Source organism: Monodelphis domestica, chromosome 2 (assembly GCF_027887165.1).
Source record: "Monodelphis domestica isolate mMonDom1 chromosome 2, mMonDom1.pri, whole genome shotgun sequence".
Taxonomy (NCBI): Eukaryota; Metazoa; Chordata; class Mammalia; order Didelphimorphia; family Didelphidae; genus Monodelphis; species Monodelphis domestica.
Window position 1 is genome coordinate 346,694,405 of NC_077228.1, and position 16,142 is coordinate 346,710,546.

The 16,142-nt window shown below is 37.4% G+C and overlaps 1 protein-coding gene across 2 annotated transcripts in view; it reads right to left on the reverse strand.

Moving 5' to 3' along the window:
- Window positions 1–2,147, reverse strand: part of MDN1 (midasin AAA ATPase 1) — a 214,461-nt gene extending 212,314 nt beyond the window's left edge. For both annotated transcript variants that reach the window (XM_007484319.3, XM_007484318.3), the window contains exon 1: window positions 1,850–2,147. In XM_007484319.3, coding sequence (XP_007484381.2) covers window positions 1,850–1,951 — 102 coding nt within the window. In that variant the 5' untranslated portion in view covers window positions 1,952–2,147. The remainder of the gene's footprint in view (window positions 1–1,849) is intronic.
- Between the last annotated feature and the right edge of the window lie 13,995 nt (window positions 2,148–16,142).

A 16,142-nucleotide genomic window follows, 5' to 3' on the forward strand; every position in this document is an offset into this window, starting at 1 on the left:
TTTATTCACTCTTATTTCCCACACCTAATCAATCCTCTTAATTCTTCTTTGATACAAATCAGATTTTTTTCAAATATGAGGTGGGTACTACTTCAGCCAATATTGAAAAATAATAAATCCAGTTTGTTGGACAATTTCATGAGTTATAATGAACCCCTACCCACACCCCCAAATTTTTTTCATCATTTCTAGACCAACCTCTTGATAATGATTCTCTCTGAATTAAGCTGGGCTCTCCTTTCAAGAACAGAGCCCATCACAATAAATGGCCCTGCTTTCTATCTTGACAAGAACTACAGGGGCTTCATCTGGATTGAAACCCTCAACACAAGAGCTTCCAAACTATAATGAGGCAAACAAGTAGGAATTTAATACCTAATACATCTGTCCACTTCCACTAAAACCACAATAAGGGAAGGCTTCAACTTCTCTCACCTAAACTATGAGAATATCCCCCCCAGCTATTTATGCCCTCCTTTCCATCTCTACCAAAGTAATCTTTCAAAAAACGAATTCTTTCTGATCACTGCAGGCACTCAATCAAAAATGTTGAACAGCTCCCCAGAGTCGACTAACCTAAAAATGGCATCCCAAGTCCTCCACAATCTGCCTTCAAACTACCATTTCTTTTAGTCTTACCTTCCACTAACCTTTTTCTCATATTCAGTGCTCCAGGCAACCTGGACTATTCTCAATCCCCAAAAGTAAGAGGACAAGTCCATTTCCTAATCCATCACGACATCTAAATTAGACTCTTTCTTGCCCAAGCACCCATCCCATCTCCCCTATAGAGGTCTATCCTTTCTTTGTAGGTCCAACTGTGGTACCATTTCTTTTAAGTATTCCCTGACTGTTCCTTTCCCATCCATTAAAGTACTCTTTTAAATCACAGTAATAAAGTAAACCTTTTGCTTTACATGTTTTTTACATTTACATATCATATTTCTTTATTTTTACAAAAAGATTTTTTAATCATTGCCCCTTTCCTGGATTTCTCCATTGTACATATCCTCCACGGTATTCGTCTTTGGGAGAGGTGACCCACCCCCATGAGCCAGTACGCTCTTAGCCGGCCAGGAACGCACCTTATCCTCACTCTGCATCCCCCCACCTCAGACTGATTCATGGCCCTGTTCCTAAGAATCAATTAATCCAAAAAGGCATAGTTCAGAGCTCCAGCCCACGCAGCTCATCTCCTATGGGACTTATTGTCTGTATCACACTAATAGCACCGAATTGCGGTTTCCCACAATTCTTGAATCACGTCTCCACATCTAGACTGCAAGCTCCTTGAGGATAGGTTTCACACATTTTTTTTTTTGCATCCTCCACTAGGTTACAGATAATAGGAAACCAGTAAAAATCCTTGCTCCTTTATAAACCGAAAAGGGGGTGTAGATTGGGGGGAAGGAGAGGAAGCGAGGAAAACGAACAGAAACCAATTACTATCCTTTAAAAAAAAAAAAAGCTGGAGGTTGCCTACTTGGAGATAACAGCCTTAAAGGTTCTATGTCAGAAAACAAGTCAGATTTAGATTTCCAGAGACCACGCAGGGAAGGATCAAAAACCAGGATTAAAAAAAAAATCAACTATGCCCCGCCTTTAAAAAAAAAAAGACCCCCGTCCCCACAAATGCAAAGAGATAAACAATCAAGGTCCCCCTCGAGCCCCGAGGATGCCAGGTGAGGAAGAGCTGGTCTACACCGCCCCCACCCCACCCTACCCCCGCAGCGTTTCTGGTGTGGGCTGAGGCTGGAAGGGAAGGAAGCGGCGGCGCGAAGGGGCCTCTCCGCAATCGGACCCTTGGCACCCCTCTTTGGGCCTTGGGGGTCCACAGCGAGGCGCTCACCTGTTTCGTCAGGAACCTGCCGAGCTCGCTACGGCTCTTTTCGTTCCTGGCCGCGAGGATTCGCAGCGGGGCGGCCGCCAGATCTAGCTGCAGGTGCTCCATTTCCCCAGCACCCACTTCCCACCCACCCCCACCTTCCAACAAGGGCTCCAGCAGCCGGCCGCCCTCCTCCGGACGAGGAGTCTAAGGCTCCCCACAGCCGCGCTATCCCTATGGCACCGCTACCGCCGCCACCGCCCCCAAGGAAAGCGGCCGCCGCGGCTCCGGGGCAGCCGCACACGTGGGACTAGCACGCGGCCCCCTGCGTCATCCGCCGGCGACGGCGACGTGGGAGGACCGCGGCACCACCGCCCTTCGAGATGAGATGGGGGAAGGGCGGAAAGGCCACCTTAAAGCTTTAGGCCTTTTTCACCGGGAGGATGGACGCAAAAGCTGGGTCTTGACCACAATTAAACGAGAATGCTGAGCCATACAAATCACTTAACCGGTTCAAAGAAGACTAATACCCCCAACAGGGCCGACTCCGGACGGTGTAGTGCACGATGGGACATGTAGTCTCTGGAAGCTATACCCTCGGCCTTTCCAGCTATAGGAGATTTGTGGGTGATTTGCCTTCAGTCCCTCGGCTTCCCTATTCTGGCAGTGAAGTCTATACTGTTAATATGTATTCAAGAAGTGAACTGGACTTCATGAAGCTTACAAGCTTGATTTGATTGTAAAATCCTTTGAAAGAACATTTTGTTCAGTCAGGATATTAAAGTTTTCGCCCTGGCTTAGTGAACACAACCTACCTGAAGGCTCTCTTTTATTTGTCCAACACCTATGTGTTTCAGTCTTGGAAAGGCAAACAGCAACACAGTTGGGTACCCCGAAAAAAGTAAAGTGTGGCTATATGTTCCCTTTTCTCTTGCAACTTGGGGAGTAAGGGTGTCGAGGTACATACAAATACCTACACTACACAATACATAGCACCAGGGTAGGCTTGGAGCCAAATACCCCTGCTGAAGGTGTGACCTTGAGGTGAGTCCCATCTTCCATGTGCCTCAGGCAACTTCTTTGGAAGGAGTTCCTGTAGGAGCTCCTCATACTGACAGAAATCACAGGTTCTTCATGCATTTCCAGAATTGTCATAAAAATCATTAGAACAAAAAATATATATTTTTTTAAACAAAGGGATCTTAGTCCAACCATCTCATTTTACATATAAGGAAACTCCTTGAGATGACATAGGGACCAAGCCCCAAAGTCTGGATTTAAATTCAGTTCCCATGACCCCAAATCAAGTGTTCTTTCTACCACATCACACTGTTTCCCTTTTCACCAGGCAAGGCTGAGTTCTTATAGTAGGGAAGGGGTGGTCGTGGTGGAGAGAGAACAGAAATCAGGGCAGGGTACATAAGAGGAAACTTGCCTTTGTTAGTTGCTAGACCGGGGATTTGGGAAATGCCTCATTTCTATCATTTGTTAGATGTGTAACTAAGTAACTTGATATCTGAATAACTTCTGTTTCAGTTTCCATTATATAATACTATTTGTTAAAGTGGACTTCAAATGTGAATGTAATGTCCATTATCACCATTATTATTAAACATTGTACTAGAATTGCTAGCTATAGCAATAAGAGAAAAAAAAAGGAATTAAATAAATTAGAATAGGCAATGAAGAAACAAAATTATCATTCTTTGCAGGCTGTATGATGATATACTTAAAGAATCCTAAAATTCAACTAAAAAACTAGTTTAAATAATTAAAAATGTTAGCAAAGTTTCAGGATGTAAAATAAATTCACATAGTATTTCTTTACTAACAAAACCCAGCAACAAGAGATAGAAAAATAAATTTCATTTAAATTAACTGTGGAGGGGGTAGTTGGATGGCTCAGTGTATTGAGTCAGTTTTAAAGACAGGAGGTTCTGGGTTCAAATTAAACCTCAGACACTTCCTAGTTGTGTAACCCTGCCCAGCTGCCTAGCCCTTACCTCTTGTCTATCTTGGAATCAGTACACAGTATTGATTTTAAAACAAATGAATTTAAAATCATCCTTTTGAATACACTGTATGTTTTATCTCCTTTAAATGCCATGGTATCATATATGCTTAGTTCTCAGTTAGAAGTGGAAAAGAAAAATTGAGAAATAAAGAATGTCTCCTTCCAAGGTAGAGGCAATTGATGAAAATGGTGTTTTGCTTTTAGGCTAATTGTATTTTCAAATTATACATGCGCAATTATTGTTGAAAACTCATGAATGCATGGATTCCTACACAATTCAACATTATCCTTGAATTTAGCTGAAATGATCGGGATCAGGAGTTTTCAAATAACTAGGTACCACGCTATTGAACAAGATGCTGCTGCTATCTCACATGCAACATTTGTAGGCTTTCATGTATTTCACAACAAAACCTGATATGTATTTCACCATTAAGTATTTTCCTCTAAGACAGAATGTAAGGGATTTTTAAAATTGATTGGTTGATTAACTGTAGACAATATAAAATACTTGTGTTTCTTTCTGCCAAGACAAACCCAGGAATAAAACAGATTAAAAGACACTTTTCACAAAAATAAAATCAGATCTAAACAATTGGAAAAATAGTAATTGCTCATGGGTTTGCTGAACTAATATTATAAAAATGACAATCGTACCTTAATTCATTTTCTTATTTAGTGCCATACCAATCAAATTACCCAAAAATTACTTTACAGAACTAGAAAAAAACAACAAAATTAATCTGGGAGAACAAAATATGAATGTAAGCTCTTTGAGCTGTCAATGTGGAAATCTAGAAATCCCCAGTTTATTTAGTTGAGAGGTAGAAACCCCAGGTTTTGACCTTGTCACAGGAGAGTTTTCCCCCTGAGGGAAGGTCCCACTTCACCAGACAATAGACATTCTGTGACAAGGTCAAAACCTGGGGTTTCTACCTCCCAACTAAATAAACTGGGGATTTCTAGATTTCCACATTGACACAGCCTAGTGACTTTTCATTTTTATTTTAGTACTGCATGCTGTGCACATATAAAAATATAATACATTCTGTTGAATATAAGCATGTAAATTGATTTAAGAATTATATACATTTCAGTTCTTATTTATAGAGAAGTTTGCAGATGAGGTGAAATGGTTGGATTGTAAAAGTTGTACTTCAACAGGTAAGGGGAAGGAGTCCATTCATTTATCTAGTTAGAAAAGATCTTAGCTACCAAGTAGTCCAACACTCTCATTTAACAAATGAGATAACTAAGATTCTGAAAGATTAAATGTTTGATCCCATATTACACAAGCAGGAAACAGCAGAGTCAGCATTAAGATTTGGATGCTGTGACCCTGAACTTGAAGGCTATTTCCACTGAGCCATGGATCCTCCCTAGGGAACAATATGAGCAAAGTCTTATAGGTGGGAGGGTACATGATGTGTTAGAGAACAAAAAGCACACCAGTTTGGCTAGAGGGTAGAAAATGTAGAGGGTGGTGATAAGAATTAAGAGTAGAAAAGTAGAATTGCTCATGGGGTATGGGGTTTCAAACCTAAATACTATGCAAAGAAGTTTGAAATTGAGAGCCTGATCCATAAAATTGAAGTAATAATAAAATTTCCACTACTATTCATAAGGTTATCAGGAAAACACTTTGTAAACCTTAAAACATTTCAGCATATGAATGGGAGTTGTTAGAGACTCTTATTAAGTTGACATGCACCCTCAGTAATTAGAAGAGTGCCCTGCCCACTGCAGGGACTTAATATATTTATTTTAATTAAATGAAATTTTGTGCAAAAGACAAGCTTGTTGTGATAATACTTGTTATCAGTGGTTTCAGATAGCAATTTTCTTCCAAGGAGCAAAAAGTGCTTTCTTACTCTTTCATCAATTTTAATTATATTGCTAGCTTTTATTTTCACATGACCTACATTTCTCATTACATTTCTCTCTCTCCCAGAAATACATCTCTCTGAAAAAATAAATAAATGAATTTAAAGATGGGGGAAAAAGGAGTTCAACAAAATTATCCAACACTCCAATCATATATTGTAGTATTCCCTATACTGTGAAATTATAATAACCAAGCTTAGCCTCAAAGAAGATATGAAAATGTAGCTCCCTCCCCCATCCCCAATTACATCATCAGTCTCTATCGTATGAGTCCATAGCATTACACTGTTTGCTAGGGATAAGATAGCAAGCAAGGGGCTGTGTTTCACACAGCCAAAGCAAATAAGCATTTACTTATTTATTCATAAGCAGGTTGCTATATATTACTAATAATAATGACTTGCTTTAAAGAAATGGCAAAAACAGATAACATCCAGAAAATAATATGATCGGTGGGGCTGGTCATGAAGTGAGAGGGATGACAGATGGACAGCCTGAGTGCTGTACGGGTACCCACAGAATATTAAAAGACCTAGACAGAGGAAGGCCTCAAGTGCATTGGATGGAGCCTCAGCTCAGTTGCTGTGGCAACTCGTGAAGGCCCTCTGCTAAGGCACTAAGAGGATCAAGGCAAACATATCCCTGAAGAATGGAAATAAATATTCTGCCTTCACCTAAGCTAGCTGCAACCAGGTAATTAGTGTCTCCTGTTAGATTAGCACAGGCCCAGACATTTCAGGAATGCAGCATTGAGAAAATAAAGGACATTTTATTTATGTAATGTCCTTTTTCTTGCTATTTATGAAATGAAGATAATTATTTAAGCTATAACACACAAATTAACTTCAAATTATACTTACTTAAATAAGGCAGCTTGACATAGTAGCTGAAGTTCTGAGTGTCCAGATGTTCACATGGACAAGTCATTTAATGTCTAGGTATGTCTCCTGTATTTCTTTAGATTTTGCCTTTAATTCACAGAAGACTGTTCTATCTCAGTGAATTTTTCATTTGTTGGTGTTTTTATTTGTATTTATTTTAATTTAGAAATTTAATTTCTAATTTATTTTAGAATTTTAGAAATTTAATTTAGAGTTTTAGAATTTAGAAATTTAATTTAGAATTTTAGAAATATGGAATTTAGAAATTTAATATATATTTATAAATGTAATAATAATTATAAATGTAAATATTTATGTTTCTATATCCTAATCACAGGTGCAGTCACCTGATCCTCTTTTTCCATTTTGTTAATATACATTTTCAGAAATAAAAATTTTCTCCTAAGGATTGCTTTAGCTGCTTCCCAAAACCTTGTATGTTATTATACTATTATTATCATTAACTTTAACATAATTATTTATTATTTTTATGATATGTTCTTTGATTCATTCATTTTTCTGAATGTCATTACTTAGCTTGCATTTAGGACTGTTTCTGGTGCTCATCCTCCTTTAATTTATTACTAATTTTATTGCATTGGGGTCTATATAGGTTGTATTTACTATATTTGTCTTTTTACTTTTATTTGTGCTATCTGCCTCAGTGGAAAAACATCTCCATGTTGACAAGACTAGGAAGCATTCCAATATTCTACATATGGCCCATGAAATAAGACATTCAGAGCTGGTATTTAAAGTTTTGTGAGTGTCATCACTTAGCCTACATTTTAGTCTCTTTCTTTTGCTTACCTTTCCTTTATTCATTACTAATTTTATTGCACTGGGGTCTCTAAAGGTTGGGTTTAGTATATCTTCCTTTTTACATTTATTTTTGCTTTCTGCCTCAATGGAAACACATCTCTATGCTGATAGTTGCTGAGATCATTCCAGTATTCTAGTTATTACCCACAAAATATGACATTCAGATCTAGTATTTAAAGAAACAAGGTATTTAATATTCATGAAGCTCCTCTTGTTGGCATGTACTTCATTTACACATATTCTAAGAGTCCGGAAATTTGAAATCTAGTGGCATTTGGCAGATTGTACTCAACAACTCACACCAAAATTGGGTCTTTCTTTGAAAACAAAAGTGTAAGTGTATTAAGCAAATAGAATTAAAATATACAGTGGTTGGATTAGAGATATTTTAGCTTAACAACAAGCATAAAAATCATTGTTCATTGAAATGTAATTAGCTCAGTAAGCTAACTACTCTATATCAGAATCTTAGCTTTAAAAACTTAAAATATTGCATATAACTACCAGGTGGTATTGACAGAGAAGATTAGGTAGTACAATGGATGGAATGCTGAGTCTGGAAGATTCATCTTCCTGAGTTCAATCTCAGACATTTATAAAATTTTATAAAACCCTGGGCAAGTCACTTAACCCTGTTTGTCTCAGTTTCTTCATCTGTAAAATGAGCTGGAGGAGGAAATGACAAACTATTCCAGTATCTTTGCCAAGAAAACCCCAAATGGGGTCACAAAGAGTTACACATGACCGAACCACAAGAAGTATTGATAGTTATTTGCTGGGGAGTCCCACACTCACTTTGGTTGCTCACTGAGGCAGAACTGCTAAATGCCTTGCTTCCTGTCATACTAGAGAGTCAGCAATCTTCTATCTTTATCTCTCTCTTTGGGGAAACCCCAACTCATCCAAGGATATGTAGTATCAAGGATCTACCAAATCAAAATTAAGTGAGCCCCTATCTATTGGCAAAAGCCTGCCTCCTTTGTTCAACCCTGTTATTTTAATGAACAATTGTCACATAATTTTAACTTAATGAACTTGGTTTGAATATTTTATACAGTTAATTTTTACCCTCTGCTTCCCAGATGGGTATACAAGTCATAACAAATGTGTCCAAATATACATGCCCTGATGCCTCAAAAAAACAAAATTAGATATCTTATGTTTCCTTTTTAAAATTTATATTTTGAACCATTAATTTTTTAAAATTAAACTTAGTTAAATTTTAAATTGTTTAATTTGATATTAAAAATATTGTCCTTTATGATTATTTGTTGGCCTTAAAATTTTTAATTTCCTATGTGTGCATCCTAATGTAATGCATTTTATACCTATGATTGCATAGAATTGATAGTACAATGTGTAAAATGACTAAAATTGTGGGAACAGCATAAGAAGATTAGGGGCTTCCATTCTAGCAAAGCTGTGGAATGCCCAATGCACCCCAGTTTGTAAGGTCTTTGGGAAATTATAGCTTAGAAATTGTCAGACATGTAGCCTGCTCCCTAGCATGAGAAAAATAAATACTGTAAGTGCAGTCAAGAAAATAATAATACAGGAGTTCTGTGAGAAGAACATACAGTATTCTATACAAAACTGGGTCATACATTGATATGTGATTTATTATTCTATAGAAAACACTGCTTAGAGCCACTAAGGCAATCTACATCTATTGTTTCCATCTTATAAATCATTACTAAACATCGTTCCTGCAAAAGGTTTACTTAATCCCTCAGCCTAAGTCATTTTCCCTATAAATTGCACACCCCAAATCAATAAACTTTGTCACCGCCCAGCAAAAGGATGTCTATAGGTCTGGTCTGTTAGTCTGGTGGTCTGGAATCCCAGATTCATTTTTCTCATTCTGGTTCATTGACCCATGAATAATTTGTTATTATCACCTGACATAAAATATCTACCAACTGTCATTTTGTGAGCCTCTCCTGGATCCCAGAAGTTCTCCCAAATATAGGATCAATATGACCGCAGAATTTCTGGGACATGTAGTTTTTTTTCTCCTAAATTTTTTTTTCAGATTACACATCAATATAGTTTTTAATAATCATTTTTTGACATTTTACAGTCCATGTTGTCTCCTTCTCTTCTATCCCTACTCTCTCCCCAATAGGTTATACATATGTTATCATACAACACATATTTCCATGTTCATCAGGTTGTGAAACAAGACACATATTTCTTACACTAGAGAAAAGTGAAGGAAATAAAGAATGGTATGCTTCAATTTGCATTTGGACTTCTTCATTTCCTTGTGCAGCAGTGGATAACCTCTTCATGAATCCCTTGAAATTGCCCTGGATCTTTGCTGATAATAATTAAGCCATTCACAGTCAGTCAGTGTCCCTTATTGTTATTACTCTGTACAGCAGTTCTCCTCACTTCTGGTTCTTTTCATTTCTCGCTTTACTTTGCTTCATATAAGTGATTTTTTTCCAGCTTTTTTGTATGTGTGTGATGTTGTTTGTCATTCCTTATAGCACAATAGTATTCCATTACAATCCTATAACACCACTTGTTCAGCCATTCCCCAAATGATGGACATCCCTTCAGTTTCCAGTTCTTCACCACTACAAAGAGAGTTTGTTATAAATACTTTTGTATAAGTAAGTCCTTTCCCCCCTTTTTTTAATCTCTTTGGGATATAGACCTAGTGGTGGTATTTCTAGATCAAAGAGTATACCCAGTTTTATGGCTCTTGGCATGGTTCCAAATTGCTCTCCAGAATGATTGTATCAGTTCACAGCATCACCAATAATATTTTAGTGTCCCTTTTCCACATCCCCTCTAACATTTTTTCCTTTTGACATGTACAGTTTAAATCTGTTTTACTCTCCCACCTCTATTCCTTTTTAAGTTATCTAAGAAGAGACCAGGCAGCTAGATGGTGTTGAGCCTGGAGTCAAAAAGACTCGAGTTCAAGTCCAGCCACAGATTCTTACTAACCATATGACTTTGGGCAAGACACTTAATCTTTTTGCCTCATTTCCTCAACTGTCAAATAGAGAACATAATAGCTCTCAGGATTGTTATAAGGATCAATTGAGATTATATTTATAAAGCTCTTAGCCTGGTAAGCACGTAATAGATGCTTATTCCCTTCTGATAAATGTTTGTTTTCTTCAGCTGTTCTCTTTCCATTGAGATCTTGACTTACTAGATGAAATGGCAGAAATTCTGGAAGAACACTGATCCTAAGAATCACAGAAGAGGGAAGAGATTTGGGATCCAAGACTAGGATCTCGGCTCAGCTACAAGCACATGGAATTTGAAATCCAGAGTACCCTGAAAATCAGGGAGGCAGGTATTTTCCCTGGTCTTAGCAGTCTGACCACTGATAGGCATCTCTGATTGCTTCCTTAGGCTCACCCATCTCAGAGAAGGATTGGGAAATTAGCAGAAGTCCTAGTAAAGAGCCATATTATATCACAGGACATCTCTCCTTCCCTTCCAGAATGAGTGTATTATCTCCATTCTATGGAAGCATCAAATAAATTCCTCCCTTACTTTTCAGCCCAAAACCCAATTGCTTCTTTCAGCAAGGGTGAGAAGTAGCTGCAGAACAATTAAATTAATTAATAAAATCTTCCCTATCCCCACCCTCCAGGAAAACATTTGCAGTTCCCAATCTTATAGAAATTTTATTTCTATGACTTTATATATTTGTAATAGGTTTTATTTTTCTTGCCTTATCACTGAATGGGGAAAGGGAGAAATGAGGAAAAGAAATTGAAAATGATAATAAAATAAAATTGAATTCAATTCCCAATTTACATATTATTCATGCAAGTAACTAACACAGGGAATTCACACATATCATTTGCAGCTATGTTTAGGATATGTAAACTAACATATCATCAGGTAACACACTGTGTGGTAACCAAAAATATAGATCACATAAAGAACATGTATCAGTGTTCTAGAATAGTCTATGTCTTAATTTGTAGTATATATGGAACAGCTAGGTGACACAGTAGTTAGAGTGCTGGGCCCAAAGTTAGAAAGATTCAAGTTCCTGAGTTCAAATCCCGTCTCAGACACTGACTAGCTATATAACCCTGAGTAAGTGGCTTAACTCAGTTTCCTCACCTGTAAAATAAGCTGGAGGAAGAAATGGCAAAACACTCCAGTATCCTTTGGGGTCACAGAGAATCAGACAATATAAAAATAGACTAAATAATAAAAATAGTATGTACACATACTATTTTTGTTATATGTTATTCTATCATATACTGATAACATATCATATGATGTTAATTATCAGTAGTAATTATTAGATGCACTATAAGAAATGATCATCAGACACTTCCCAGCTGTGTGACCTTAGGCAAGTCACATAACCCCAACTGCTTGGCTCTGACCACTCTACTACCTTATAACTGATACTTAGTAAGAGTTTAAGGTAGGAGGTTAAAAAATTTAAGAATTTAAAAGGAAAGAAGAGGGCATAGCTGGATAGGTCAGTGGATTGAGAGCCAGGCCCAGAGACAGGAGGTCCTAGGTTCAAATCTGGCCTCAGACACTTCCTAGCTGTGGGACCCTGGACAAGACTCTTAACATCCATTCCCTAGCCCTTACCACTCTTCTGCCTTAGAATCAATACACAATATTAATTCTAAGATGGAAGGTAATGTTACAGTTTAAAAAGTGGTTGCCTTAAACTGTGACCACGAAAATATGGTTTCAAGACAGTGTCTTGAGTTAAATCAAAAATAAAGTGGTCGCCATGGGAAAATTCCCAAATATTAAATATACCCAAGTCAGCAGGGTTTTATGGAGATTTTAATTAATACAAATAAAGGAATTTTAGGAAAAGGAGAGAGAATAAGAGAAATATAGTATGAAGGGCCTAAGCCAACATGGCCTAGGTCTCAGCCTTAAGAGAGACCAGTCAGTCTTTAATCCACTCACCATAAGATCTTTTCCAAGCAAAATTCTAGTGTTCAGAGAGACCCTCCAGTTTAGCTTCTGAGCTGAACTAAGTCCAGCCACTGAGAGAGACAGACAGACAGACAGACAGACAGACAGACAGACAGAGAGAAAGAGAGAGAGAGAGAGAGAGAGAGAGAGAGAGAGAGAGAGAGAGACCCAGCAGCCTCCTCTGACTCTTGACCTCCAATTCAGCTTTGGCAAACTGAACTTTTTCAGAGGCCATTCTGACCTCCTTTTAAAGAGAATCTTCTCCTATGTCACCTCCCCTAAGTTCTCACATCTACCAATCACAGTAGACGTTTTCATAGGACTGACCATTCTTAATTCACATCTTCTTTAGTTCTCAACTTCTCTGGGTAGACTAAAACTTCTGAGTAAGTTCACACCTGTTATCATCTTCTCTGAGTAGACTAAAACCTCACATCTCTTGCTAAGCTTGCTTGAAGTTTAGTGATTAATTTGACCTTCATAGGTACTTAGCACCTTTTTGTATTAGATCTAAAAATAGAACCAGCTTGAGGGTTTTAGCTTTACTTTAAGTATGGGTTAAGTACTTTTCATTGTTCAGTAAGGAGTTTACAACTTTATCTTCCCCTAACTATGCTTGGAAGTATGGGTAGAGTAATGTTAGAGTTCTCATATTCCTGATCAAATAACTTCAGTGTTTAAAATGGGGAATGGTCTTAACCAAATGTTCTAAGGTAGAGTCTGAGAATTTTTAACATTCACAAGTCTGAGAAATTTTAAGATTTACAATCCCCCCTGATGATCATTGGGAGACTAGTCTCCCCACTGATCATTTAACATAATCATCTTGTAGTCCTAAATGCACTTCTAGCTACAGATATATACAATATCCAATTTTCTAAGAGGAAATTACAGTAGTGAGGGAGGAATAGAAAAGAAAGAAAGCAAAACCAATGTTTTGCTAGGCTCATTGACAGAAAGCCAAATTAGGGGCAGTCCCTTTTGGCATAAATGTGTACATTTACAATAAATGTTCAATCAAATTTCAGTTCAATCAACCATATCCAAAGTTCATTCTTGATCTTCTTGATGTAGTGTGGATTTTTCAGCATCTTTATGCAACAATTCATTCTCTGGATTTAGGAGTTGGCAAACTTCTTCCTTGAAGATCTTTTCTCGAACAAAATCAAAATCTTGGATTTTTATAAAAATACAGTCTCAATAGGGGGCAGCTGGGTAGCTCAGTGGATTGAGAGCCAGTCCTAGAGATGGGAGGTCCTAGGTTCAAATCTGGCCTCAAACACTTCCCAGCTGTGTGACCCTGGGCAAGTCACTTGACCCCCGTTGCCTAGGCCTTACCTTTCTTCTGCCTTGGAGCCAATACACAGTATTGACTCCAAGACGGAAGATAAGGGTTTAAAAAAAAATACAATCTCAAACAAAAAATCAAAAATCTTGGATTTTAAATTAAAATACGATCCCCCCTGAAGTAGGTGTTAAAAAACATCCAGTTCAGCTTAGGATGCAATGTTGAGTTATGGGGGTGTATGAGTCAATTATCAAAAGAAGAGAAAAACACAACCAAAAACATAAGGAAAAAAAAATTCAAAAGAGGCCCTTGTATAGGTCCAATTTAAAGTAATTTCTATCCCACCAGTCTGTAGGACAGAATGCAGTAATATTTCACTTACCCATTTGCAACCAAGACTACAGGAAGTTGCCATAATATAAGAAGAAAAGAATTAGAATTCTATTTTGATAGGGAAGCATCATTCCCTCGTCTGACTTTTTTATCATTCTCAGGGATATAGGGAGCCCGTATGATAGTCAAATTTTGTACTTATATGAGTACTTCACAAAGAGTGTAGATACAAGGAAGTCCTATGACTTAACATATGTCAAGTGTTGCAACCTCAAGGCCACATTAGTATTTCCTGTATGCTCTTTTTTGGCATTTTTTCAGCTTAAGTCTGTGCTCCTTGTTTTTATCCCATTTTTGGAATCATGCATAAACATTAATCACAGACCCATAATATTTTATCAATAAATGGCAGGTTCCCATAGTTTAAAGCTTTTGGGTATGCATTGATATTATAGCAAGAATATATATATATATGTATATTACACTTCTAATATTAATTGTATGTACCTTTTGTATAAGAAATGATAAAAAATCAAATATTCTAATCAAAATAAAAGAAAAGCAATAATAAAAATAAGGAAAAAAATCAGTAATTCAATGTGTTTTCAAAAAACAGCATCCATTTGTTAATGTATTATTATCTTCAATGCATATGACAGGATACAGTCAATCAGTCCCAACAGAAGATGCTTTCTTCACATGTGAGCAATGAATCCAAGAGTCCTTCTTTCCAACCTTTATAGATGTTGGAGTAGTTAACAATATTTGGAATGGTCCTTCCCACGAAGGCTGAGTTGCTCCAGTACGCTTGAAATTCTTAATATACACTTTGTCTCCTGGGTTCAGGTCATGAAGAGAAAAGTCTAGTGGTCCGGCTTGTACTGCAGCTTCGGATTCATGAAGTTCACACAGTTTGTGCTGTAATTCCTGTATATAGGAAGCAATAGTAGTATCTCCCCCTAATAGTGAGGTATATGCAGGGGGAAAAGGTTTAGCCTGTATAGGCAGATGTCCAAAAAGCATCTCAAATGGTGAGATATATAGGTCTCCTCTAGGCCTGCTTCTAAGATAAAATAGGGCCAGAGGGAGAATTTCAGGCCATTTTAAATACCTGAAATTTGTGCATAATTTTCCAATCATAGTTTTAAGTTCTTTGTTCATCCTCTCAACTTGTCCTGAGCTCTGGGAATATGGAACATGAAATTTGGGAGTTAGGCCCAAGCAAGAATATATCTGGTTTAGAACAGAATCAGTAAAATGACTTCCTCTATCTGAATCAATACGTGCTGGCAGGCCAAAGCAAGGAATAATTTCTTTTAAAAGTATCTTAGCAACAAAATCTGTTGTGGCTTGGATCTCAGGAAATGCTTCCAGCCATCTGGTCAGTTGATCTACAATGACTAGACAAAATTTATAATGTCCAGCCTTTGGCATTGTTATGAAATCTATCTGTAGATGTTCAAAAGGTGTGTAAGCCAGAGGACGTCCACCAAAAGCTTTTCCATGGAATGCATAATGGTTATATGCTTGACACGTAGAGCAGTCTGAACACACTTTAGAGGCTATAGTAGTTATGCCAGGGGCTATCCATACTCTCTTGACAGAGTCCATGATGCCCTGGGTACCAAAGTGACCATTTTTATGAATAGATTGGCAAATTTGGTGATAGAAACTTCTAGGGAGAAGGGGTTTTCCTTCAGATGATATCCATACTCCATTAATCTGTTTTGCTTTGAATTTTTTCTTTCCATTTTTCCACTTCCTTTTCATTATAGGAAAGTGACAAATTTAAATCATCAATGGTTGTTAATGGTAAAATCAATTCAGTTCCTTCTATGGCTGCTAGCTTTACAGCGGCATCTGCTCAATCATTTCCTATTTTTTGGAGGGGATACAAAACTGAAAAAGGTTAATTCACATCAACAAAATCAATAGAGTCTAAGAAGAACCACTTTCATTATATTTGAGACATTCCTTGGGCACCCCCCTGAAGGGCACCCCCTGAGGGACATTAGTACCTTGAGCATTTTTTGGATGAGCACTGTTTCTTATATATTGTTGTTGGGTATTATCATTTTCTTCATTTTGAGTATTGTCATTATTTTCCCAATTCCTATTTCTATAATTTTGGTTTCTAAAGTTCTTATTTCTATAGTCATTATA